The sequence below is a fragment of the Lithobates pipiens genome, unplaced genomic scaffold (assembly GCF_037356315.1).
Source record: "Lithobates pipiens isolate NorthernLeopardFrog02 unplaced genomic scaffold, aLitPip1_a1.2 Scaffold_13, whole genome shotgun sequence".
NCBI classification, from domain to species: domain Eukaryota; kingdom Metazoa; phylum Chordata; class Amphibia; order Anura; family Ranidae; genus Lithobates; species Lithobates pipiens.
The window spans coordinates 335,621,635-335,645,026 of NW_027507718.1; the positions used below are offsets into that span (position 1 = coordinate 335,621,635).

Below are 23,392 nucleotides of genomic sequence, written 5' to 3' on the forward strand. Positions count from 1 at the left end.
GTCAGACAGACCATACCCACAAACAATGAGAATGAATATGGGGGGGGGGGGGGGGGGTGTTGCTGCGCTGTTCTCAGTAAATACAAAAAAAAGGGTGCTAAAGGTTATAGTACAAATATAAATTAAATAAATCGATCATAAACATAAACGTGCAAAAAAAAAAATTACTAATAGCACCGTTATGTTAATGCTGGAACAGTCATATAATAGTCATATCAAAGTGCAGAGTGCCACAGATTGACTAAAAACATTGGGATATATATACTCTGTGTATAATAGTGCAAATAAGCCAATCAGTGCAAACAAACAAATAGCTTGTGCAAACTTGCAAACAAATACAAGCGATCACCGTGCAAAAAATGCAGGAATGTGCAAAATCCACAATATAAATATATCTCCATGCAAAGTGCAAGACGCCTGTGCAAAAATGCATATATCTTGTGCAAAATGCAAAAAAAAAACTCTGCAAAATACAGATAATCTGTGCAGAAAATACACTGAAAAGTCCAATAGTGCCAGCTCCAGTACACTAAAGTCGATCCAAACAAATCCACAATGTGAACAGTATAATCAGATTGTGAATAAAAGTCTATTACAATCTTTTCTTCTCAGTGTAGATAAACATTCCAATGTGTAAAGTTTAGTGCTGGAGGAATAGGTATCTCCTCTTCGTGTAAAGAACACACAAGTGAGAAGTGGCCGCTTACCTTGCGGTAATGAGGTAACCGCATGTAAGTAAACCCTGGTAATAATTCCTTCTTCTCTCTTGTATTCCTGGTCTAAAGTGGGTTCTATGTTTGTCTTTGTCCCTCAGTGGATACAGGAGTAATAAAAGAAAGGGGGTGCCGGATAGTGTAGTATTTTAAACAGTATGTAGTGTTAGCCAGTTCCTGACCGGCGCACATCTATGTACGTCAGCAGAATGGCACGGGCAGGCAAACTGGCGTACAGGTACGTCCAGTTGAATTTGCCGCCCTGCCATCGCGTGCGCACCGCCGGTATGCCGGTCGGGACCCCCATGAGTCTGGGGATACCCGCGATCGTCTCACGGGGAAGGAGAACGGGGAGATGCCGTTGTAAACAGCAACTCCCCGTTTTGCCTAGCAACAAGTGACACTGATCTCTGCTTCCTGTGATTGGAGCAGAAATCAGTGTTAACTAACACACAGCCCAGCCCCCCACAGTTAGTAACACGCCCCTAGGACACACTTCACTCCTACACTGCCACCCCTGGTTAACCCCTTCACTGCCAGTGTCATTTACACAGGAATCGGTGCATTTGTATAGCACTGATTGCTGTATAAATGACAATGGTCTCAAAAATTTGTCAAAAATGTCCAATGTGTCCGCCATAATGTCGCAGTCACAATAAAAATCGCTGATCGCTACCATTACTAGTAAAAAAATAAAATAATAAAAATGCCATAAAACTATCCTCTATTTTGTAAACGCTATAAATTTTGCGCAAACCAATCAATCGGCTTAAACTGAGGAAAAAAATGTTTTTTTTATATATTTTTGGGGGATATTTATGATAGCAAAAAGTAAAAAAAAAAATGTTTTTTTTTTTTTCAAAATTGGCGCTTTTTATTGTTTATAGCGCAAAAAATAAAAACCGCAGGGTTGATCAAATACCACTAAAAGAAAGCTCTATTTGTGGGAAAAAAAGGACGTCAATTTTGTTTGGGAGCCACGTCGCATGACCATGCAATTGTCAGTTAAGCAACGCAGTGCCGATTCGCAAAAAGTGGTCTGGTCATTTGCCTGCAAAATGGTCCGGTCTGAAAGTGGTTAATCAAACAATGGAGGTACTCACAAAACACATCCACTGATGATAGGGTGCAGCAGCACTGTGGGCTGAATCTGTAGTGCCCACAACACTGCTCTGTGCCCATTGCAGCACTCATCCATCCATGCTTGGCCAATCCCATCCATGCTCAGCCATTCTCGGCCATCCCTGATTCATGCTTATCCATGCCACTAGAGTGCCCGTCAGTGTCTCACAAAAGTGTAATTAGATAGTCAAATAAGATTTGAAATGTATGCCCCTAGAACACCTGATGGTGCTCCCTGCATGTTGGGCCTCTGTATGTGGCCAGGCATGTGGTATCGCTGTACTCAGGAAGAGTAGGGGAATCTATTTTGGGGTGTAATTTTTGGTATGTACGTTCTATGTGTTAGAAATATTGTATAAATGGACATTTTTGTGTAAAAAAAAGTGTTTTTTTCTTTTTCTTTCCACATTTTCCAAAAACTTGTAGAAAAAAATGACTTGTTCAAAAGACTCATGCCTCATAGATTATACATTTGGGTATTTTCCTTCCAAAATTGGATCATTTTTGGAGCATTTCCATTGTCCTGGTGCTCCAGGGCCTTCAAAAGTGCAAGAGGTGGTCAAGAAATATGTGCAATTTATGCTCCTAGAACGCTGATAGTGCTCCCTTCATGTTGGGCCACTGTATGTGGCCAGGCTGTGTAAAAGTTTCACGTGATATCTCCATACTCAGGAGTAGTAGAATGTTTTGGGTTGTAATTTGTGCTATGCATATGCTGTCTGTGAGAAATAACTTGCTAATATGACAATTTTGTGGAAAAAAAAAGAAAAAAAAATCTTGATTTTGCAAAGAATTGTGGGAAAAAATTACAACTTCAAAAAACTCAACAATGCCTCTTACTAAATACCTTGGAATGTCTGCTTTCCCTAAAGGGGTCATTTAGGGGGTATTTATACATCCCTGGCTTGTTAGGGTTGCAAGAAATTATATAGGCCGTCGGTACTTCTGGTGTGATACATTTTTTAGAGATTGGCACCATAGCTTGTGGACTCTTAACTTTCACACAGACCAAATAATATGCATTGATTTGGGTTATTTTGGTCAAAATGTATGTAGAAAAATTACTAATTTGCAGAAACAAAGAAATTTGAATTTTGTTTACAGAATTTTCGGTCTTTTTTTCTTCTAGCACAAAAAATAAAAAAACCAGCAGTTAGTGTTGCATGACTGACTAATTGTCATACAAAATGTGAGAGCACCGAAAGCTGAAAATTGATCTGGTTAGGAAGGGGGTTTCAGTGCCCAGTGGTTAAGGGGACACTTAAACCCTTAAGGGGTTAAATGTCATGCAACACTATACCCATATGAAATGGTTTTATCTTTTTTTTTTTTTTTTTTTACACATAAAGCTTTCTTTTGGTGGTATTTAACCACTTCCCACCCGGCCAATGCATATATACGGCCGGGTGGGAGCCGTCTACTCCTGATAGGACGTTCAGGAACGTCCTTCAGGAGTAGCGGGATCGCGTGCCCGCGCAGCGGCGCGATCCCGATGTGCTCGTGTCACCCGGACACGGCACATCTCAGATCGGCAGGAGGGCTCTGTGATTGGCCCTCCTGATCACATGACGGCCGCGTCCAATCACGGCCGTCATGTGATGTAAACAAACAGCCGGTTGCTAGGCAATCGGCTCTCCTCTCCTCACACGGAAGTCACCGCTGAGGAGAGGAGAGCAGAACGCTGCAGCCGGCTGATGATCAGTGAGTATGGGCTGCTTTTTACAGCTTTTTACTCACTGATCATCAGTGTAGTGTAAACACACAACACACCACACAGTACAAACACAGTCCCCACATATGTCCCCAAAACACACATGTCCCCAAAACATACATGTCCCCAAATAATAAAAACACATGTCCCTAATAATAAAAACATGTCCCCCACATATGTCCCACTAAAATCACATGTCCCAATGATTATCTGCACACATATGTACGTGATCACCTGCACACATATGTACATGATCATTTGCGTACATATGTCCGTGATCACACAAACCAATTATTATACACTTAACGGAATTTTTTTTACCAAAAACATGCAGCAGAATACATTTTGGCTTAAATTTATGACAAAATTTGATTTTATTGGATTTCTTTTCAAATAGAAAAAAGAAAATATTGTTTTTTTTCCAAATTTCCGCTTTTTTTGCGCTTATATCGCAAAAAAAAAAAAACGGAGTCGTGAATAAATAACACCAAAATAAAGCTCTATTTGTGCGAACAAAATGATAACAATTTCATTTGGGTACAGCGTAGCATGACCGCGCAATTGTCACTGAAAGCTCTAGAGCGATGAAAGCTGAAAATTGGGCTGGGAAGGAAGGGGGTGAAAGTGCCCTGTATTGAAGTGGTTAATCACCACTTGGGTTTTCTTTTTTGCTAAACAAACACATTTTTGAAAAAAAACTAAATTTGTCATATTTTGTTATAGGTTTGCAAACGGGTAATTTTTTTTTTCCTTCACTGGTGGGCACTGATTGGTGGCACTGGTGAGAAGGCACTGATGTTCCTCTAAGCCCTTGTACACACGGTCGCAAATTCCGACGGAATGTGTCCGATCAGACCGGATTGTCGGATAATCCAACTGTATGTGGTCTCCATCGGACTGTTTCTGTCGGAATATCTGACGGACCAAGTTTTCCAACTTGTCTATAAAATTTTCCAACAACATGCTCCGATCGGACATACTCCGATCATGTGTAGCCTACTCCGACGGACAAAGTGCCACTCATGCTCAGATCAAATTCCTAGACCAAAGCTATTGGCTACTAGCCTGAACGTAGTCCCGCCGTAATTAAATAACGTCATCGCGTTATGTACAATCGAATTTTGCGACAACTTTGTCCGACCGTGTGTATGCAACAGTTTCGGACAAAATCCAGCGGATTTGGTTGTCAGAATGTCCGACCGTGTGTACAAGGGCTAACAGAATACAGTTTAAGGCTTTCTTCTCTTCACGCTAACAGTGAGAGTACAAAAAAAAGCTGATAACCAGCTTCTGCTTACTTCGGTGACCAGCTGTCATTAGCTGACAGCTGCCCACGTGGTAAAGGGGTGTTGTTGGCCCATTACCCGATCTGCGATCAGCCAAGTCGCAAGAAATCTGTAGTCACATAGCACGCTACCCTCGCGCCCAGCATGCAAATGGGAGAACATCCATGTAAGCCCTCCTGGCAATGGCCACGCTGTAGCCATCTTTTGGCTATAGCGCGGACTCCAACTGGTTAAACGCTAAATGGCTGCTTTTGTGGAAATACAGTTCCTAGCATTGCTATCCAGTGTCTGTAGAACCACGAATAGTGACATACATCCTCTCTGTCAGAATCAGATAGCACAGCGGGGGAGATCCCTGCATCCACATCACTTGTGTATATGCAGAAATTGAGCACAAAGAAAAAAAAAACTGTGTGTACCAATCTTTAGCAATAGAGACAGACAAACAACAAAAAATAACTCGCTAAATGACATAAGTAAACAATAGGGTCTGAAGAAGAGCAGGCACACTGATTGTTTCACAGAAGCTGAAAATTTAAGATCGTTTTAAAGAGCTCAAAAGAGCAGAAATGTGAGTAGCCCTTGGCTAATATCATATGCATAGATCCACATCATAAATCACTAAGCGCACAATATTGCTAAAAATATATGCAGATAGGGAACATTGGCATTGTGTACTGTATTATGTCTTTATAAGGCTTTATTGCATATAGTGTGCTAATTACACCGATAACAATTTAGTTCTGTTGAAGTTGTCCATGGGTACAATTGTATGAATTGCATTTGATCATTATTTAGGTCTCCCAAGTGTTTAACCTTTCGCCGACCACTAGCAGTATTTACTGGCATGTGTCGACTAGCGGTATTTACTGGCATGTATTCACTAGCGGTATTTACTAGCATCTACTGCTGGTGGTCAGCAGCTCCAGATGCCAAAACTTACAGGTACTTCCTGGTCTAGAGGAGCGCATTCCCCCTGCTGACCTTTGCTATGTTTGGACATAGCACAAGTATGTTAGCAGGTTGCAGCTAATCAATTTGGCTGTTTACCTTTTGATCAGCTGTGGCCACTCATAGGACAGAGATCTGTGTGTTAGTAAACACAACTCACAGATCAGGCTGGATTTATCCCTGCTTTCAGTTACTGTTTAGCACTGGAAGCAAGGAGAAGGAGAGACTCCGCTAGATGATCTGGAAGTAAAAGCAGCACACATACTTTTATACACTTGTTAGGCACACATTTAACCCCTTGAGTGCCCTCTTGATCACTCCTGTCACCTAGCCAGTACAGTTTCAATGTACAGTATTATCACTGATCATTTTATTAGTATCACTAGCGACGTCAATGTCCCTCCCAGCCAGTGCCAGTGTCAGTGCCAGATTGCCCACCACACTCTGTCTCATAAGTCTCTAATCACCACCATTGTTAGTATAGTGTCTGTATGGATCAGTATTGTGATCACGATCAGAACTATGCTAGTGTCCCCAAAAGCACCGTTTGGTTTTACCGAAGACGTGTAGCAGAATACATTTTGGCCGACAATTGATGTATATATTTTATATAAAAAAAGTAGAAAATATAGTGTTTTTTTTGTTTGTTCAATGTTGCATGACCGAGTAATTGCCAGTTAAAGTAGTACAGTGCTGAATAACAAAAAAAGGCTTTGGTTATGAAAGTGGTAAAAGCTACCAAAGGTCAAGTGGTTAAGGCCTTTAGAAAAAAAAAAAAGTGCATGTGACATGTTCTGCTTTACACGTGATTCTTTGACTGTATACTTTAGAAGATTAAGGTCTCCTGTTGGTTGATAAAAAAATATATAAATAAATATATATATATATATATATATATATATATATATAATGTGTGTGTGTATGTATATGTGTATATGTGTGTATATATATATATATATATATATATATATATATATATAATATATATATTTTTTTTTTTTTTTTTTTTTTTTTACGTTCTTAGCAATGTAAACATGTTATGTACAATAATAAGTCTCCTTTCTCTGTGTCCTTGTATTTTAAGGTTATTACAGGTTACAAATGATTTCTGTTAGTCTTTGAAAGCACAAAGCCAAAAAGTACTAGTACTTTTTATACAGATAATTGAACTGTACAGTAGGACCTCCATTATTCATTGCATTATTACAACTTGAAACAAATGTTATTTCCTTTTTCTGGCGCGTTCTATATATTTAACCTTAACTGACATCTTGGAATTACACTGCTCAATGCTATAAAACATGACATAACTGAGTATGGAACATAACATATTCATGTCATGACGTATGTACTAGTGGGATCACTACTCACTACCATATTCACTGCTTTTCCTAAAGTGTATGATCAGCCATTACCCAAATGTAGAATTACTTTTCCTTCCACCTTTATTTGAGCAGGGCCCTCGTATCCCTCCTGTATGGAATTGTAACTGTACTGTCTCCCCCCCCATGTTGTAAAGTGCTGCCCAAACTGTTGGCGCTATATAAATCCTGAAGAATAATAATAATATTCATGTAGGCAGAAACCGCTTTTATTACTCTGTGACATCATTGTCAGGCTTGTAAAAGTCTTGCAGGGGTAGTTTTTGTAAGGTTCATTCCTTGCTGTGTGTGGGCAGGCTTTTTACAGCCAAAGCAACAGTAAATGTTTGGGGGGAAAAAATTAGAGTATTCCTCTGATGTAAACAGAATGTATAGTGCTGTATAAATCATCAACACTATTTAAAATGTAATTTATGTACATGTGGAAAGGGACAGAGATGGGAGACAAATAGCTGACCTTCTGTAGTCCAGCAAGAAAGGCTAACGCCAGTCAAACATGACGTTATGAGCTCACTGGATTTCTTGCTGATCAACAGATATTTTCTGTACTTGTGCAGCATTTTAAAGAGCCAAAACATGGGTTAAAGTGCATGTATTAGAGAAATGTACTGATTGTGGTTTTTGCCCTTTGATAGTTATCATCTCTTTAGGCCTATTTCACAAAGGCTTCAGATTTTAAAGTTTAGAGCAATAGTTACAGAAATCATTTACCAAGTTTTAAGCAACATTAGACACAATTTTGTTAGGCAAGCTTTTAGGTATGCTCAAAGCTTGCCGAAAACGTCTTTAAATTGACTGCCAGCACTCATCTTCTAGGGAATGTACAGTGGAACATTATTGTTAATATTATAATACAGGATTTATATAGTGCAAACAGTTTGTGCAATGCTTTAGAATATAAAAGGAGTCAGTACAGTTACAATACAATTCAAGAGGGTAAGGAGGCCCCTGTTTGTGAGATCTTACATACTTAAAAGGGAGGGGCATGGGATACAAAAGGTAATAACTTTGGGTTTAAGTTAAAGTGGCTGTAAACCTCTGACATGAAATGTGGACTAAACATATCACTCTATAGCAGGGATATGCAATTAGTGGAACCTACAGCTGTTGCAGAGGTCCCAGACTGACAGCCACAAGTATGACACCCAAAGGCAGAGATATGATGGGACTTGTAGTTTTTGCCACAGTTTGAGGTCCGCTTGGTAGTGCATATCTCTTCTGTAGTGTGTTGTGCTTGTTTCAATCCAGGGCACTAGGTGTAATTTCTCTCTGCTGCCTCATTTCTCTACTATCTGTATGAGTCACTTCTGCCAAGTTTTCCCTGACACCAAGAGATAAAAATGTAGTGGAAGAGAGCTCCAGCACACTGCCTGTGATTGACAGCCTCAGCTCTGTTCCTATGTGCTGTGTGTGTGTGTGGGGGGGGGGGGGGTGTCCCCCTCCACTCCACTCCACTCCCCTCCCCTCCCCTCTGAAAGCTCTCCTCACGTAAATCTGCAGTGTGTAATGTCAGATCCCAGCCCCTTTTTCTGAAAGCTATTTCTTATCAAAGTGCATTACATTTCTGCAGAAATTATAATGACAAAAGTGCATGAGTGCCTGGCAGAGTGCCTTCCTCCATGAGTTTCAATTGATGTATAGATAGATGGGGGGTAGGTGCATGTTTGTCAGTTAATCAATTAAAAACTGATAAAACATATGGTTGTGTAATTGGTCAGACAGAAAAGTAAATTTTTCCTATTTTTACGATGTTCACTATAAGTGGATTACCTACTAAATCAACTGAAATTCGTTCCACAGTTATCCCTGTGTCCCCAGCATCACCCGGCTTGACAGAAATCCATTTTCATTTGACTTTTGTTGAAGCTGCCAGTCATAAAATTCTCAGACCAACAGTGGCTGCACAAAATCACATGCAGGCACTTTTTGGGTACTGTGGTAGCCACATATGCCAGCTTGAATGATTCCTCCTATTCAGCCCATAGTGCTAAAAAATAGAAATCTTGAAGCTGAATTCCATGGGTGGCTGTTTTTGCACAATTTAGTCTAACAAAACTTTTTTTTTTATCACATAGGGTAGAATAATCAGTAGGTTCTCTTTAATGGGACATCCTGGTTCTGAAATACTCTGGATGTCTCCCCTGTGCTCCACTGAATGTAATGCAATTCACATGGCAAAGTATTACATTCTTTCCCAGGCCTTAATGGGCGTGGAAACGGGCAACAAGAGGAGAGCAGACACACATCAGCTCTCCTCCATCCCCTCTACTCGGCGGCACCTGCTATGCTGGTCCCGGGTCCACATATGGGCAATCAGAGCCCAGAATACATAGGGGGTGTAAGCATTCGGGTGCCATCCATTCCATCCGATGAGTAAACCTGACTCACAGATGCCCATGCACCAGGATTCAATTTCTAGTCGCCACGGCAACGTGATGCTTGGGATTTGTCAAGCTCTGCCTTAAAGCACCCATTATAAACACAAAAAAATAACAAAGAATTACAAAGCTTTCATTAACATGGTATTAAAAAATCTCCCTATGGGCTACATAAACACAGAATGTGTATGTGTACAGGGTTAAAAACACATAATAAACCACCACTTTAAAAGTATCTTCAATATTCCAAAAGGAGTGCCAGCTGTAAATTTATGAACCCCAGCACCTTTAAACTTGCTAATAGCATGTCTTCTTCAGGGGTTATTGTCACTAATGGTTTCTGTAATAAAGGTATAGGTCAATACCCATAAACTCTTGTACATACGGTCGGACATTCCGACAACAAAATCCGTCGGATTTTGTCCGAAACTTGTGTTGCATACACACGGTCGGACAAAGTTGTCGGAAATCCGATTGTACGTAACGTGATGACGTTATTTCGTTACGACGGGACTACGCTCAGGCTAGTAGCCAATAGCTTTGGTCTAGGAATTTGATCTGAGCATGCGTGGCACTTTGTCCGATCGGAATTCTCTACACACAATCGGACAAAGGCCGATCGGATCATGTTGTCGGAAAGTTTTATAGCCCAGCTCTAAAACTTTGTCCGTCGGATATTCCGACGGAAACAGTCCGATGGAGGCCACACACAGTCGGATTATCCGACAACCCCGTTCCGATCAGACATTTTCCGTCGGAATGTCCGACCGTGTGTACAAGGGATTAGGAGTATAAAACAGGTACTTGCCTAAGTCTCAATGCAAAATAACTTACAGAAAACAATTGCATATTGAAAAGCATATGATAGCTTGACCCCAACTATTAGGCTTTAACTGTATGAAAAAACTGCTGAAATTTACATACTGCTGAAGGAGGCAGACGTGACCTTCCTACCTGTTCGTGGTTGCACAGAATTTATTTGAAAGCGTCTGAGAAAAAAAAACACTTCTGCAATACTTTCATTTTTAGAAAACCCATAATGCTCTATAGATACATGGAATGGTGTACCCTGTAATATTTTCTAAAATGTTTTTTATAAATGACAAAGAAATCAACGTAAAAAAAAATAACATCAACACAAAACGTTGTTTCACGCCACCATTCTGGGATTTAAAGATTTTCAAGAAAAATGTCCAACACGTGAGCATTGTGAATACTTGCTGTACACATGCAGACTAGCATTTATCACCTGAATCACATTGGAGGCCTTACTCAGTTTGTGTGGCACTATTAGTATCAGGATAAAAACTGTGCTATTCGCTGTGTATATGCTTTTTGTTTTGTTTTCCTACAAAGTATACAAGAAAGGGTTACAGTAAAAATAAGAATGTTATAGATTTTTTTTTACATTTTCAGTAATTTATTTATTTATTCTGTCAGATTTTCAGAAACCTTCCTGATGATACTCTGGATGAGACCAACTCAATTTCTCCACGTGCCCCACCAAGACAGTCAAAAAAACACCGTAACAAAAGGCCTATGGCCATATACAACCCTTGTGTTGAGCTAGATAATGGTAAGTTGATCCAAACCACCTCAGTATAACCCCTTTAGGGCTTTCTCATACGGCACAATTATCTAGAATTTCTAATGCAGCAACTTAGTGTGACCTAGCTGCATATCTGAACAAACTCCCTTATACAGTGTTGAAAGTTTAGGATTCGGTAGCTGGCTTAAAAATAAGTTAAACCTGAAATCTTTCCTGCAACTGTAATTAAATGTATTCAATCCTGTTGGCTATTATCTATTATTTACATTTTGTGTGGCATATAAAAACTTTATACCCATATTGCCTGATGCATTCATCCTAGACATTTATGATTCATAGTCACTCATTTAATGAGTGCTATGAAAATCAGGCACAGTAAGAAGAAAACTCATGTGGAGGAAATCCTAATTGGAAATCCCATTCATTATCAAAGGTATGAAAGTGCCTGAAGGACAGAACTGTTCCTGTTGCCTATAGCAACCACGTTCTCTCTTTATTGCTTCAAATGCACAAGTTATTATTTTTGTTGTTCAGGTAAGTTTTTGTTTACACCTATGCTCACCCACCACATTCACCCTTGACATCACCACACATGCAATGTACAGGAATTAAGAATAACTGGAGATAAGCAGTCTGTATGTCACATACTCTACTCCCAATGTAATGCAGTCTTTATTAGATGTGTGAATCCAAAAGCAGTTGGAGGTGTGTGTAATTTCCATTTTTTTTTGGGGGGGGGGAATAAAAGCAAGCTAGTTTTAAACCATATTTTGATATATTCCCTGGGGACTGCCTAATTCCAAGGATTAACATCTGTGAGTTTAGATGCTGGGAAAATGAAGAGCATCAGATAGAAATGAAGTTTTCGCAGCGATGTTATGGCGTGTATACACGACCGGACTTTCCGGCAGAAAAGGGCTGACGGTCTTCACGACGGAGTTATGACCAAACGGACTTGCGCACACACACAAACGGACCAAAGTCTGTTCGTTTTGAACGTGATGGCGTACGATGGGGCTAGGAAAGGAAGTTCAATAGCTAGTAGCCAATAGCTGCCCTAGCATTGTATTTGGTCCGTCGGACCAGCATACAGACTTAAATTGATTCCTTCGGACGGATTTGAAACATGTTCTATTTCTAGGTCCGTCTGAATTTTTGAAGAAAAAAAGTCAGATGAAGCCCACGCATGATCGTAATATTTGACGGAATGATTCTGTCGAACCTTTTCTGCCGGAAAGTTTGGTCGTGTGTACACGCGGCATTAGACAAAATTCTAATGCAATTATAGAGGAAAAAGACTGATGTCAGTCTACACCTGTCTCAGTTCACTCTTTCTACATGACCTCCATTATCTCAGAGGCTTCTCCAAAGACACAAAATCTCAAATCTCTAGACTCTAATCTGTCCTATAGAATTTCACAGTGTACAAAATTTTAGCTGGACACATTAATGGTCTTCTTTTCTTGTCACAGTATATAAACCATATTTGCTGACATGAACACTTTTTAGCTCCTGTTTGAGTTTACACATTTTACCAGCATGGCTTTTCATGCAGTAAGGTACTGGAAAAGAGCCTGAAGAACTTTACTAATGGGAAATTGGATTAATACAGGCCAGGTGGCAATTACATTTTGCTGAAGTTCATAAAAATAATAAAAAATGCAGAAAACTTTTTCCACCTCAAAGGGTTTATTTGTATAAAAACAGTAATTTATTTTTTCAGCTCACACCAGTGCGCTGGCATAAGTGGGGTGCCCAGGTGACCAGGCATTTTCCTTTGTCATGCATCCTTTGTGCAAATCCTTAGTGAATAATGTATAGATTTCTCTCTCTTAACCCCTTCCTGTCCGCGCTATAGAAGATTGACCACTACAGCATGGACCTACTTTGCTGGGAGGGCATCAATAGACGTCCTGTGCTCGCATGCCCTGCACACCCTGTGATCAGCGAGTCTGAGACTCGGATGATCACAAATCAGAGTAAGAGGTCGATCCTGACCCCTTACTCCGATCTGGACAGTTTCTCAAACTTTTTCAGCTTCAACACCCTTTAAAATTCTGCAAGGTGCCCAAGTCTAAAACATAAAAAAAGAAACAAATAGTTTTGCATAACGCAGCAACATCCACACACATAGAACACCCAACATTAGAAATTATTTATTCTTACAAAGCAAATATACCTTTGCTCACGGATACTATATAGTATTCCAATGTTTCTCTTCTACCTCAGTTTCTCTCCCTTGCTTAGATGGGCAGGGGAGGGAAAAAACAGGTGCTCCCAACGTGCTCCTCATCAACCTGTGACGTCATCAGTTAAAACACAGTTTTATGTAGCCAAAGAGCAGGCTTGATAAATTTGCTGGCTTGTGGAAATTTTTTGCCTCATTTTGGGCAATTTTTAGGCATTTTACCAAGGCGCCCCAGGGTTCCAGGGCACCCTGGTTGAAAAAAGCTGAGAACACTTACCTTGCGTTTTTGCTGCCTCACCAACTTTTTTAAGGTTTATTAAAAATTGCGATAGCAGGTTACCTAATACTAAACCCCAAAAAAAATATATATTCCTGTTTATAATATGTTTTAGCTAATGAACCTAAACAAGATCCGTTTCTTTTTGGCACACTGCATAAAATAAAGTTGGGTATTTTTAATGAAGTAATGAAATGTTTTAATTAAAACAAAGTTGTTGTAAAATGCCTGGTCAAAGCTTATTTTATTTTTTGGGTGAAATGATTCAAAAGATACTGTATACAAGCAAAATTGACTTGCAAATCTTGTAGCGTCTGCATACAAGTCATTTAATAAACTGTTGATTCAAAAAATAACACCTAGTAGTAAGTCTTTAATAGTTCACATATTAGAATTTTAAGGGCAACAATGTTACTTAACTAGTCGCTATTACACACACAGATTGTGGCAGGAATATTCATGTCAAATGTATTATCTAATGATTAGAATCTTCCGCAGCTTGCCAGACATACTGTAAAATATAAACTAAACTGTGTCAGATATTTAAAGTAAACCCTCATCTTGTAAAACAACCTATTCAGCACAGTGGTGTAGTGGTTAGCACTTTCACCTAGCAGCAATAGGGTTGCTGGTTCAAATCCCGACCACAACACTATCTGCCTGGAGTTTGCATGTTCTCCCTGTGCCTGCGTGGGTTTCCTCCGGGTACTCCGGTTTCCTCCCACACTCCAAAGACATGCTGGTAGGTTAATTAGACCCTGTCCAAAAAAAAGAATTGGCCATAATATGTGTATGTGTATGTCAATGTTGTAAGTGTGTCGGGACTCTACAGGTTAAAGGACCACATAAATAGCTGCAGATGGACACCAGTGGCAAGAAAAAGCGCCCAGAGGCGATTCAGTTCGTATAGGTAGCGCTATATAAGTCATTCATTCATTCAGATAAAAGAAGAAATGCAAGGCAAAACGTTTGTGTATACAGTTGTGCTCATAAGTTTACATACCATGGCAGAATTTGATTTTTTGGCCATTTTTCAGAGAATATGAATGATAACACAAACATTTTTCTTTCACTTATGGTTAGTGTTTGGTTGAAGCCATTTATTATCAATCAACTGTGTTTACTCTTTTTAAATCATAATCACAACAGAAACTACTCAGATGACCCTGAACAAAATTTTTCATACCCCAGTTCTTAATACCAAGTATTGCACCCTTTAACATCAATAACAGCTTGAAGTCTTTTGTGGTATTTGTGGATGAGGCTCTTTATCTTTTCAGATGGTAAAGCTGCCCATTGCTCTTGGCAAAAAGCCTCCAGTTCCTGCAAATTCTTGGGCTGTCTTGCAAGACATGAACGTTTGAGATCTCCCCAGAGTGGCTCAATGATATTTGGGTCAGGAGGCAGATGGAGGCAGATGGCCATTCCAGAACCTTAACTTTATTCTGCTGTAGCCAATGACAGGTCGACTTGGCCTTGTGTTTTGGATCATTGCCTCGTTGTAATGTCCAAGTACGTCCCATGCGCAGCTTCCTGGCTGATGAGTACACATGTTCCTTCAGTATTTTTTGATAACATACTCATTCATCTTGACATCAATTTTGACCAAAGTTCCTGTGCCTTTTGTAGCTCACTATCCCCAAAACATCAGCGATCCACCTCCGTGTTTCGCAGTAGGAATGGTGTACCTTTCATCATAGGCCTTGTTGACTCCTCTCCAAAAGTAGTGTTTATGGTTGTGGCCAAAAGCTACATTTTTGGTGCCAGAAGGTTTGAGGCTGGTCTCTATGCTGTTTGGCATATTGTAAGCGGGATACTTTGTGGAATTTGTAGTAATGGCTTTCTTGTGGCTACTTGACCATGCAGCCCATCTTTCTTCAAGTGCCTCCTTATTGTGCATTTGGAAACAGCCACACCACATGTTTTCAGAGTCCTGTATTTCACCTGAAGTTATTTGTGAGTTTTTCGTAGCATCCCAAACAATTTTCCTGGCAGTTGTGGCTGACATTTTAGTCTACCTGACCGTGGTTTGGTTTCTTCAGAACCTCTCATTTTCTACTTCTTGATTAGAGTTTGAACACTGCTGATTGGCCTTCTCAATTCCTTGGATATCTTTTTATATTCCTTTCCGGTTTTATACAGTTCAACTACCTTTTCCCGCAGATCCTTTGACAATTCTTTTGCTTTCTCCATGACTCGGAATCCAGAAATGTCAGTGAAGCACTGGATTAACGATGCAAGGATCTGCGAGGAGTCCAGAAACTCAATGACCTTTTATACACACAAACTAATTACAAGCAAGCAGATCACAGGTGCAAAATGGTTACCTTTACTAGCCATTCCCCTTTGTGTCAACTTTTATGCATGTTATCAGGCCAAAATCGGCAGGGTATGTATACTTTTGATCAGGGTCGTTTAGGTATTATGTTGTGGTTATGATTTAAAAAGGGTAAACACAGTTGATAATTGATTTCAGCCAAACACTAACCATGAGTGAAAAATGTTTGTTATTCATAGTTTCTGAAAAATGGCCAAGAAATCAAATTCTGCCAGGGTGTGTAAACTTATGAGCACAACTGTATATGTATATCATTATCAATACTTTTTTTTTTTCCTTTTTTAATAAGTGATCACATGGCCCCTGTTCTCAGCTGCATTAGGAGCTTGGAGAGCTGGAGGTGGAGACAGCAGGGCGACATGGAGGAAGAGCAAGAGCAATTCACTGATCTCAGCGAGTAGCTATGCAGAGAGGTGTGTCAGCACAAGTCTAACCATTGGAGCACAGACAGGTGGTTCTTCCAGCATAGCCAGAAAACTGATAACACTGTGAAGGATGTGCTTCTTTGCCTAGCGTGGTCAATGTGAAATAAGCAGGAAAGTAGGAGGACTGGCAGGGATCTCCCAGGTATTTCACACACACATGTTGGGGAACCCTTTAATAAAGAACAAAACATTTCTGAAGTTCCCATTAGCATAGCTGTTTAGTTCTGCAAATATGCTCTTTGGAACCTCCTTCACTCTAGTGCAGTTTTTTTGGTAGGCAGTCAGGACCAAAATGTCTGATGTGGTGATTGAGGAATGGCTACTACCTATAGCAATTTTTGTTTTTTGCTTCACCTCCCTTTTTATTGTATCGGCAGGACTGACAAGAGTTTAAAGGTTAAGTGTATGCTAATATAAAGGTACATATACAGTATGTGTTCAAAGGGGTGTATATGTATATATAAAAAGATATATCATTTTATTTTGTTATCACACTTTGTATGCCTCACCTGGTTGCCGCCACACACGCTTGACACCATCTGAACCAAGTATGTTTATCTTATAGTAGTATTTTGAGGGGACGGCAAATTTACACTCTTATACAAGCTACACTCACTACTTTACATTGTAGAAAAGTGTCATTTCTTCAGTGTTGTGAAAAGTGTGGGGGGTGTACTCACTTTTGTGAGATACTTTTCTACACACCCCTGTTAAAATGTCAAGTTTCTGTGATGTAAAAAATTAAACAATGGTAAATCATTTCAGAATTTTTTCCACCTTTTTAATATGACCTATAAACAGTACAACTCAGTTTAACAACAAACTGAAATCTTTTAGGTGGAGGGAAGTTAAAATAATATGATTGCATAAGTGTACACACCCTTAAAATAATACTTTGTTGAAGCACCTTCTGATTTTATTACAGCACTCAGTCTTTTTGGGTATGAGTCTATCAGCATGGCACGTCTTGACTTGGCAATATTTGGCCACTCTTCTTTGCAAAAATACTCCAAATCTGTCAGATTGCGAGGGCATCTCCTGTGCACAGCTCTCTTCAGATAACCCCACAGATTTTCAGTCAGGTTCAGGTCTGGGTGCTGGTTAGACCATTCCAAAACTTTAATCTTCTGGTGAAGCCATTCCTTTGTTGTTTTGGATGTATGCTTTGGGTCGTTGTCATGCTGAAAGATGAAGTTCCTCTTCATGTTCAGTTTCTGGCAGAAGCCTGAAGGTTTTGTGACAATATTGACTGGTATTTGGAACTGTTCATAATTCCCTCTACCTTGACTAAGGCCCCTGTTTCACCTGAAGAAACATAGCCCCAAAGCATGATGCTGCCACCACCATGCTTCACTGTGGTTATGGTGTTCTTTTGGTAATGTGCAGTGTGTTTGCACTAAAAATATCTTTTGGAATTATGGGCAAAAAGTTCAACCTTGGTTTCATCAGACCATAACACTTTTTCCCACACGCTTTTGGGAGACTTCAGATGTGTTTTTGCAAAATTTATCCGGTCTTGCATGTTTTTCTTTGTAAGAAAGGGCTTCCGTCTTGTCATCTACCCCATAGCCCAGACATATCAAGAATGTGGGAAATTGCTGTCACATGTACCACACAGCCAGTACTTTCCAGATATTCCTACAGCTTGTTTAATGTTGCTGTAGGCCTCTTGGCAGCTTCCCTGACCAGTTTTCTTCTCATCTTTTCATCAATTTTGGAGGGATGTCTAGTTCTTGGTCATGTCACTGTTGTGCCATATTTTTACACTTGATGACAGTCTTCACTGTGGGGTTTATCGAATGCCTTGGAAATTCTTTTGTACTCTTCTCCTGACTGATGCATTTTAACAGTGAGATCCTTCTGATGCTTTGGCAGCTCTCTGCGGAGCATGGCCTTTTTACTGTAGGATTGCCACTAAGAAAATGTCAGGAAAGACCTACTAGAACAGCTGAACTTTATTTGGGGTTAATCAGAGGCACTTTAAATGATGGTAGGTGTGTACTGACTCCTATTTAATATGTGTTTGAATGTGATTGTTTAATTCTGAACACAGCTACATCCCCAGTTATAGGGGGTGTGCACACTTATGCAACCACATTTTTTTTGTTTTTAATTCTGGAATGATTTATCTTTGTCTAATATTTTTACATCACAGAAAACTGACATTTTAACAGGGATGTGTAGACTTTTTATATCTACTGTATATACTTATATATAGCTTTTTGTCAGCTGGAACTTGGTGGAATTCGTTACCACCACCTCTGAGTCAGGCCCTCTGCTCCGCTATCACTTGAAAACATGTAAAGTTCGGCTTCTGTGTTTGCAAGTGACAGCTTGTCAACGGCTCCCACAGATCTCTTCTTCTGAGTGGCTCCCACTGAGGGCAAGATGGAGACAAGGGAAGTGGAGGTGCCCAGGGTGCGGTGCAGTAACATCCTCACTGGATGATATATGTAGATATTCACCAGCATGCCAAGGATCATCAAGAGGGGTGAAAGTGAGATTTGGATGGGGGATGCAGAGGTAAGCAGCTGTGGAAGAAGGCTAAACTATGCACTCTTTGTAGGTAATCGCTGAACTCTGCACTTTTTGTATGCAACGTGTGTGTATATATATATATATATATATATATATATATATATATATATATATATATATATATATATATATAATGTTTAATTTGAGGGTATGTACAGCCAAATTGGAGAAAGGGTTTAGGAATTACAGCTCTTAAGAATAGCCACCCCCTTTTTCAAGGGACCAAAAGTAATTGGACAATTGACCCAAAAGCTGTTTCATGGCCAGGGGTGGGCTACGCCTTTGTCTTAATTAAGCAGGTAAAGCAGGTTCAAAGTGTGGTATTTGCATTTGGAATATATTACTGTGAACCTACATCATGCGTTCAAAGGAGCTGTCAATGCCAGTGCCATTGTAAGGCTTCAAAAATGAAACAAATCCATCAGAGATGGCAGCAAAATTAGCAGTGGCCAGATCAACAGTTTGGTACATTCTGAAGAAAGCAGGGGAGCTCAGCGACACAGAAGACAACAGTGGTGGATTATCGCAGGTTCCTTTCTATGGTAAAGAAAAACCCATTCACAACATCCAGACAAGTGAAGGACACTGTCCCAGGAGGTGGGCGCCCCTGATGACATCTGCATGACAAAACATGTAGGATGGAGCTTACAGCATCACTACACCACTTCCGGTTTTAGAGATTGGAGTCTATGGAGCCACCCCAGACACATTGCTGCATAACTGTATATGATACCGCAACACTACTGAGAGTGCTTTTTACTTATTTCTTAAATAAATATGGTTTTACAGACTTACACGAGGCGGTGTCTTTTTTTTTTTTTATATTTTTTTTTTCTCCTTCCCATGTGAGTGCACCCACTGACTGGTTTTACCGTAGATGAGGAGAAAAATACTGGATACAGAGTTGACTCCATTGCTATGCCATTTACCCCTGCAGGGGTACATCTTTCTGGTGAGTGTGGACGTGAAGGGGGAGCACGCATGGATTTTCACCCAATTTCTCCCGATGATATGATCCACAAGTCACTTTTTGACTGTGATCGTTTATGAACTTTGATTTTCTGTGAAAAATTTTGTTGAGATTTATGATGATCTAATGAACACTTTTTGATTGTACGATGCTTCACAGTTCAGATGGACAATGATCCAAAACACATTGCAAAAGCAACCCATCAGGAAGGAAAAGCAGTGGAATTTTCTGCAATGGTCGAGTCAATCACTTGATCTCAATGCAACTGAGCATACATTTTACTTGCTGAAGGCAAAACTCAAGACGGAAAGACCCACAAAGAACATCTGAAGACAGCTGCAGTTAGAGCCTGGCAAAGCATCAGAAAAGAGGAAACCCTGTCTTTGGTAATGTCCATGGGTTCCAGACTTCAGGCAGTCGTTGCCAGTAAAGGATTCTCAAGAAAATATTAAAAACTAACATTTTATTAATGAATATATTCACTTGTCCAATTACATTTGAGCCCCAGAAAATGGGGGGGGGGGGGCTGTGTAAAAATGGTTGCAGTTCCTAAAATTTGGACTTGATATTTGTTTAACCCCTTGAATTAAAACTGAACTTCTTAACTTTGAATGCATTTGAATTGTTCCTTTTTAATTTTATTCTGGTGGCATACAGAGCCAAAAGTATGAAAACTGTGGCCGTGTCCAATATATATATATATATATATATATATATATATATATATATATATATATATATATATATATAATATGTGTGTTTTGTGTATATATAATATATATACACACCCTGTTTCCCTGAAAATAAGACCCAGCGTGATTGTCAGTGATGGCTGTAAAATAAGCCCTACCCCCAAATAAGCCCTACCCTGTTTCCCTGAAAATATGCCCTACCCTGAAAATAAGACCTACAAGGACATTACCTAGGGCTTATTTGGGGGTAGGGCTTATATTGCAGCCATCACCGACAATCACACTAGGTCTTATTTTCGGGGGAAACAGTGTATATATATCTCATACCAAATGCTTATAAACACAAAGTATTACATTAGCCATTTCTAAAGTTGAGCATTGTGAACAATTAGATGATTATTCAATTGCAAGACAGTTGTAGCACTTTAAGGGTTAGTTTACCTTTACCAAAATACTGCCTTTAAAGGTAGGTGGTGTTTTATAGATATAAACACACTGCAGCTTTAACTAAAGTTAAATAATACCCTTGCCCGAGGTGTAGGCCATTTTAAGCACCTCCTGAAACCTATCTGGAATACTCCCAGAACGTTTCTAGGACATTGCAATCATTACTGCTTACCTTCTCAAAAGCAAGTTCTTAAATGCTGAGCTCAGTTACTGCATCAGGGTACAGAAAATGCACGTGAGGGGGCTTGAATCACAAAAGAGCTCACTCATTGTATATGAGAGTTCATGATCTATATTCTGGAAGCAGAGGCCTTGTAGATACTTTTTTATGTTGCACGATATCTGTGTAACTGTTGATTAAAAATCATATGTGCACAAAAAACGCATATCTAATTTTTAGGTAGCATATTAACGGTGGGATTGCACCATAGATACCAAACATGCCAAATCTTAACTTAATTGTCACTGGCAACGCTTTGAAAGCCCTTGCAGCTCACCATTTTAGAGTTAACTGTGAGCTTTTGTGCTAGAATTATTGCTGTCACGCCATCATTCGCAGCAATACCTCACATGTGTGGTGCAATTGTGGTTCACGTGCACACCCTGGGCTCGCGTTTGCATTTTTGGTTGTGTTAAGGGCAACAGGCGTCAGCCACCGCCCCGAGCCGATGCAAGTAATAGAGACCGCCAGGCTCCCGTGATCGCTCGGCGCACACGGAGAACCAGGAGCTGTGTGTGTAAGAATACATATCGGCCTAAACTGAGAAAAAATTTTTTTTTTAGATTTTTGGGGGATATTTATTAGAGCAAAAAGTTACAAATAATACATTTTTTAAAAAAATTGGCACTCTTTTTTTTGTTTATAGCGCAAAAAAATAAAAACCGCAAAAGTGATCAAATACCTCCCAAAAGAAAGCTCTATTTGTGGGGAAAAAAGGACGTCAATTTTGTTTGGAAGCCATGTCACACGACCGCGCAATTGTCGGTTAAATCGACGCAGTGCCGAATCGCAAAAAGTGGTCTGGTCTTTGGCCAGCCAAATGGTCCGGGGCTTAAGTGGTTAATGTTATTTTATTATCTTTTTTTTTTATTTTATATTTTTTTGTATTTAACTTTGCTATCGTGAGAAGTTAACAATCCTCCATGTGATGGCATTGGGCAGGTGACAGATTCTTTTTATGGAGACATTGGGGATGTGTATGCAGCAGCCCCACCTAATACTTACCTGAGCCCCCTCCCTATTCAGCGATGTCCACGCGGGCCTCAGTCGTCCAGGACTCACCCTTCCGGTTGGCTGAGACACAACGCAGTGGCGCCATTGGCTCCTGCTGCTGTCAATCAAAGTCAGTTAGCCAGGAGGAGAGCGGGGAGGGGGGTGAACAGCAGCTCTGTGGGAGCACTTAACCGGAGGGGCCAGGAGCACAGAAGAGGAGGATCTAGGCTGCTCTGTGAAAACCACTGCACAAAGCAGGTAAGAATTACATGTTTGTTATTTTTATAGAAAAAGAGACTTTACAATCATTTTAACCCTTCACTCTTTGGACTATTAAAGAGCTGAACTAGCTAAACTTAATGTTTCTTTTTTTTTTAACCATGGTAGTGTGAACAAAATCATTGGCATTCATTTACTAAAGAAGTAGAACGTTTTGACTTTGCACTGCATTTTTCAGTTTGAAAGGAAATTTCATGCTTAGTTTAGTGGATGTGGTGAAATTTCACTTTGGAAAGAATACCCAATTGTATGGAATGACTTTATCTCATTCAGTAAGCAAAGTAAAAGTTCTCTTGCAAGGTGACCATGCGCTTTTTCTTTGACCAATCATCCCCATTCTATTCTAAAGCAGGAGAGCTAATTGGATTTCTGCTTTCAGAAATGTGGCACCTTGAGAGATTTAAATGGTTGTTGTGGGTTACTGTACAGAAAATAAAAACTGTAATTTCAACATTTTATTTTCAATTTAAAAATGTGTTCCTTTTTGCATTAGTTTATAATTTTGGATATATTAAATCAATGTAGTATAAAACAAAGAATTACAGTCTTAAAAGAATGCTGTAGGCATAATATTTGCTGGTTCAGTGCTAGCATCTCTGTTGATCCATAGCCCCCCCTCACCGGAAGATAAGGCGCCTGTGTCTAGCAGACTCAGCAAACTTTATGCCTGTAGCATTTTCTTTTTGTTGTTGCAGCTCCTTAAAAATTAATCGCACTGTTTACTGTAAATATTCCATTGCTCAGTTTTGATTATTTTGTACATGTTCTAACTGATGCCTCATGCCTTCTTCTGGTATAACTTTAGCAAGCCTTCTGAAAACTTGATGCTCGCTAAGTAAGGTTGTATCAGTGGTACAAGACCCATATATTTCTGTTGGTAACATTAAAAGTAGGACATTTTTCTGGTTCTGGGCACTAGAGAAAATATAGTTA

General features: G+C 39.8%; 1 protein-coding gene across 4 annotated transcripts in view; it reads left to right on the forward strand.

Annotated features, from left to right (window-relative positions):
• ARHGAP10 (Rho GTPase activating protein 10) overlaps positions 1–23,392 on the forward strand; it is a 433,763-nt gene that overhangs the window by 295,944 nt on the left and 114,427 nt on the right. For all 4 annotated transcript variants that reach the window (XM_077477009.1, XM_077477008.1, XM_077477011.1 and 1 more), the window contains one exon: positions 10,984–11,119. In XM_077477009.1, coding sequence (XP_077333135.1) covers positions 10,984–11,119 — 136 coding nt within the window. The remainder of the gene's footprint in view (positions 1–10,983; positions 11,120–23,392) is intronic.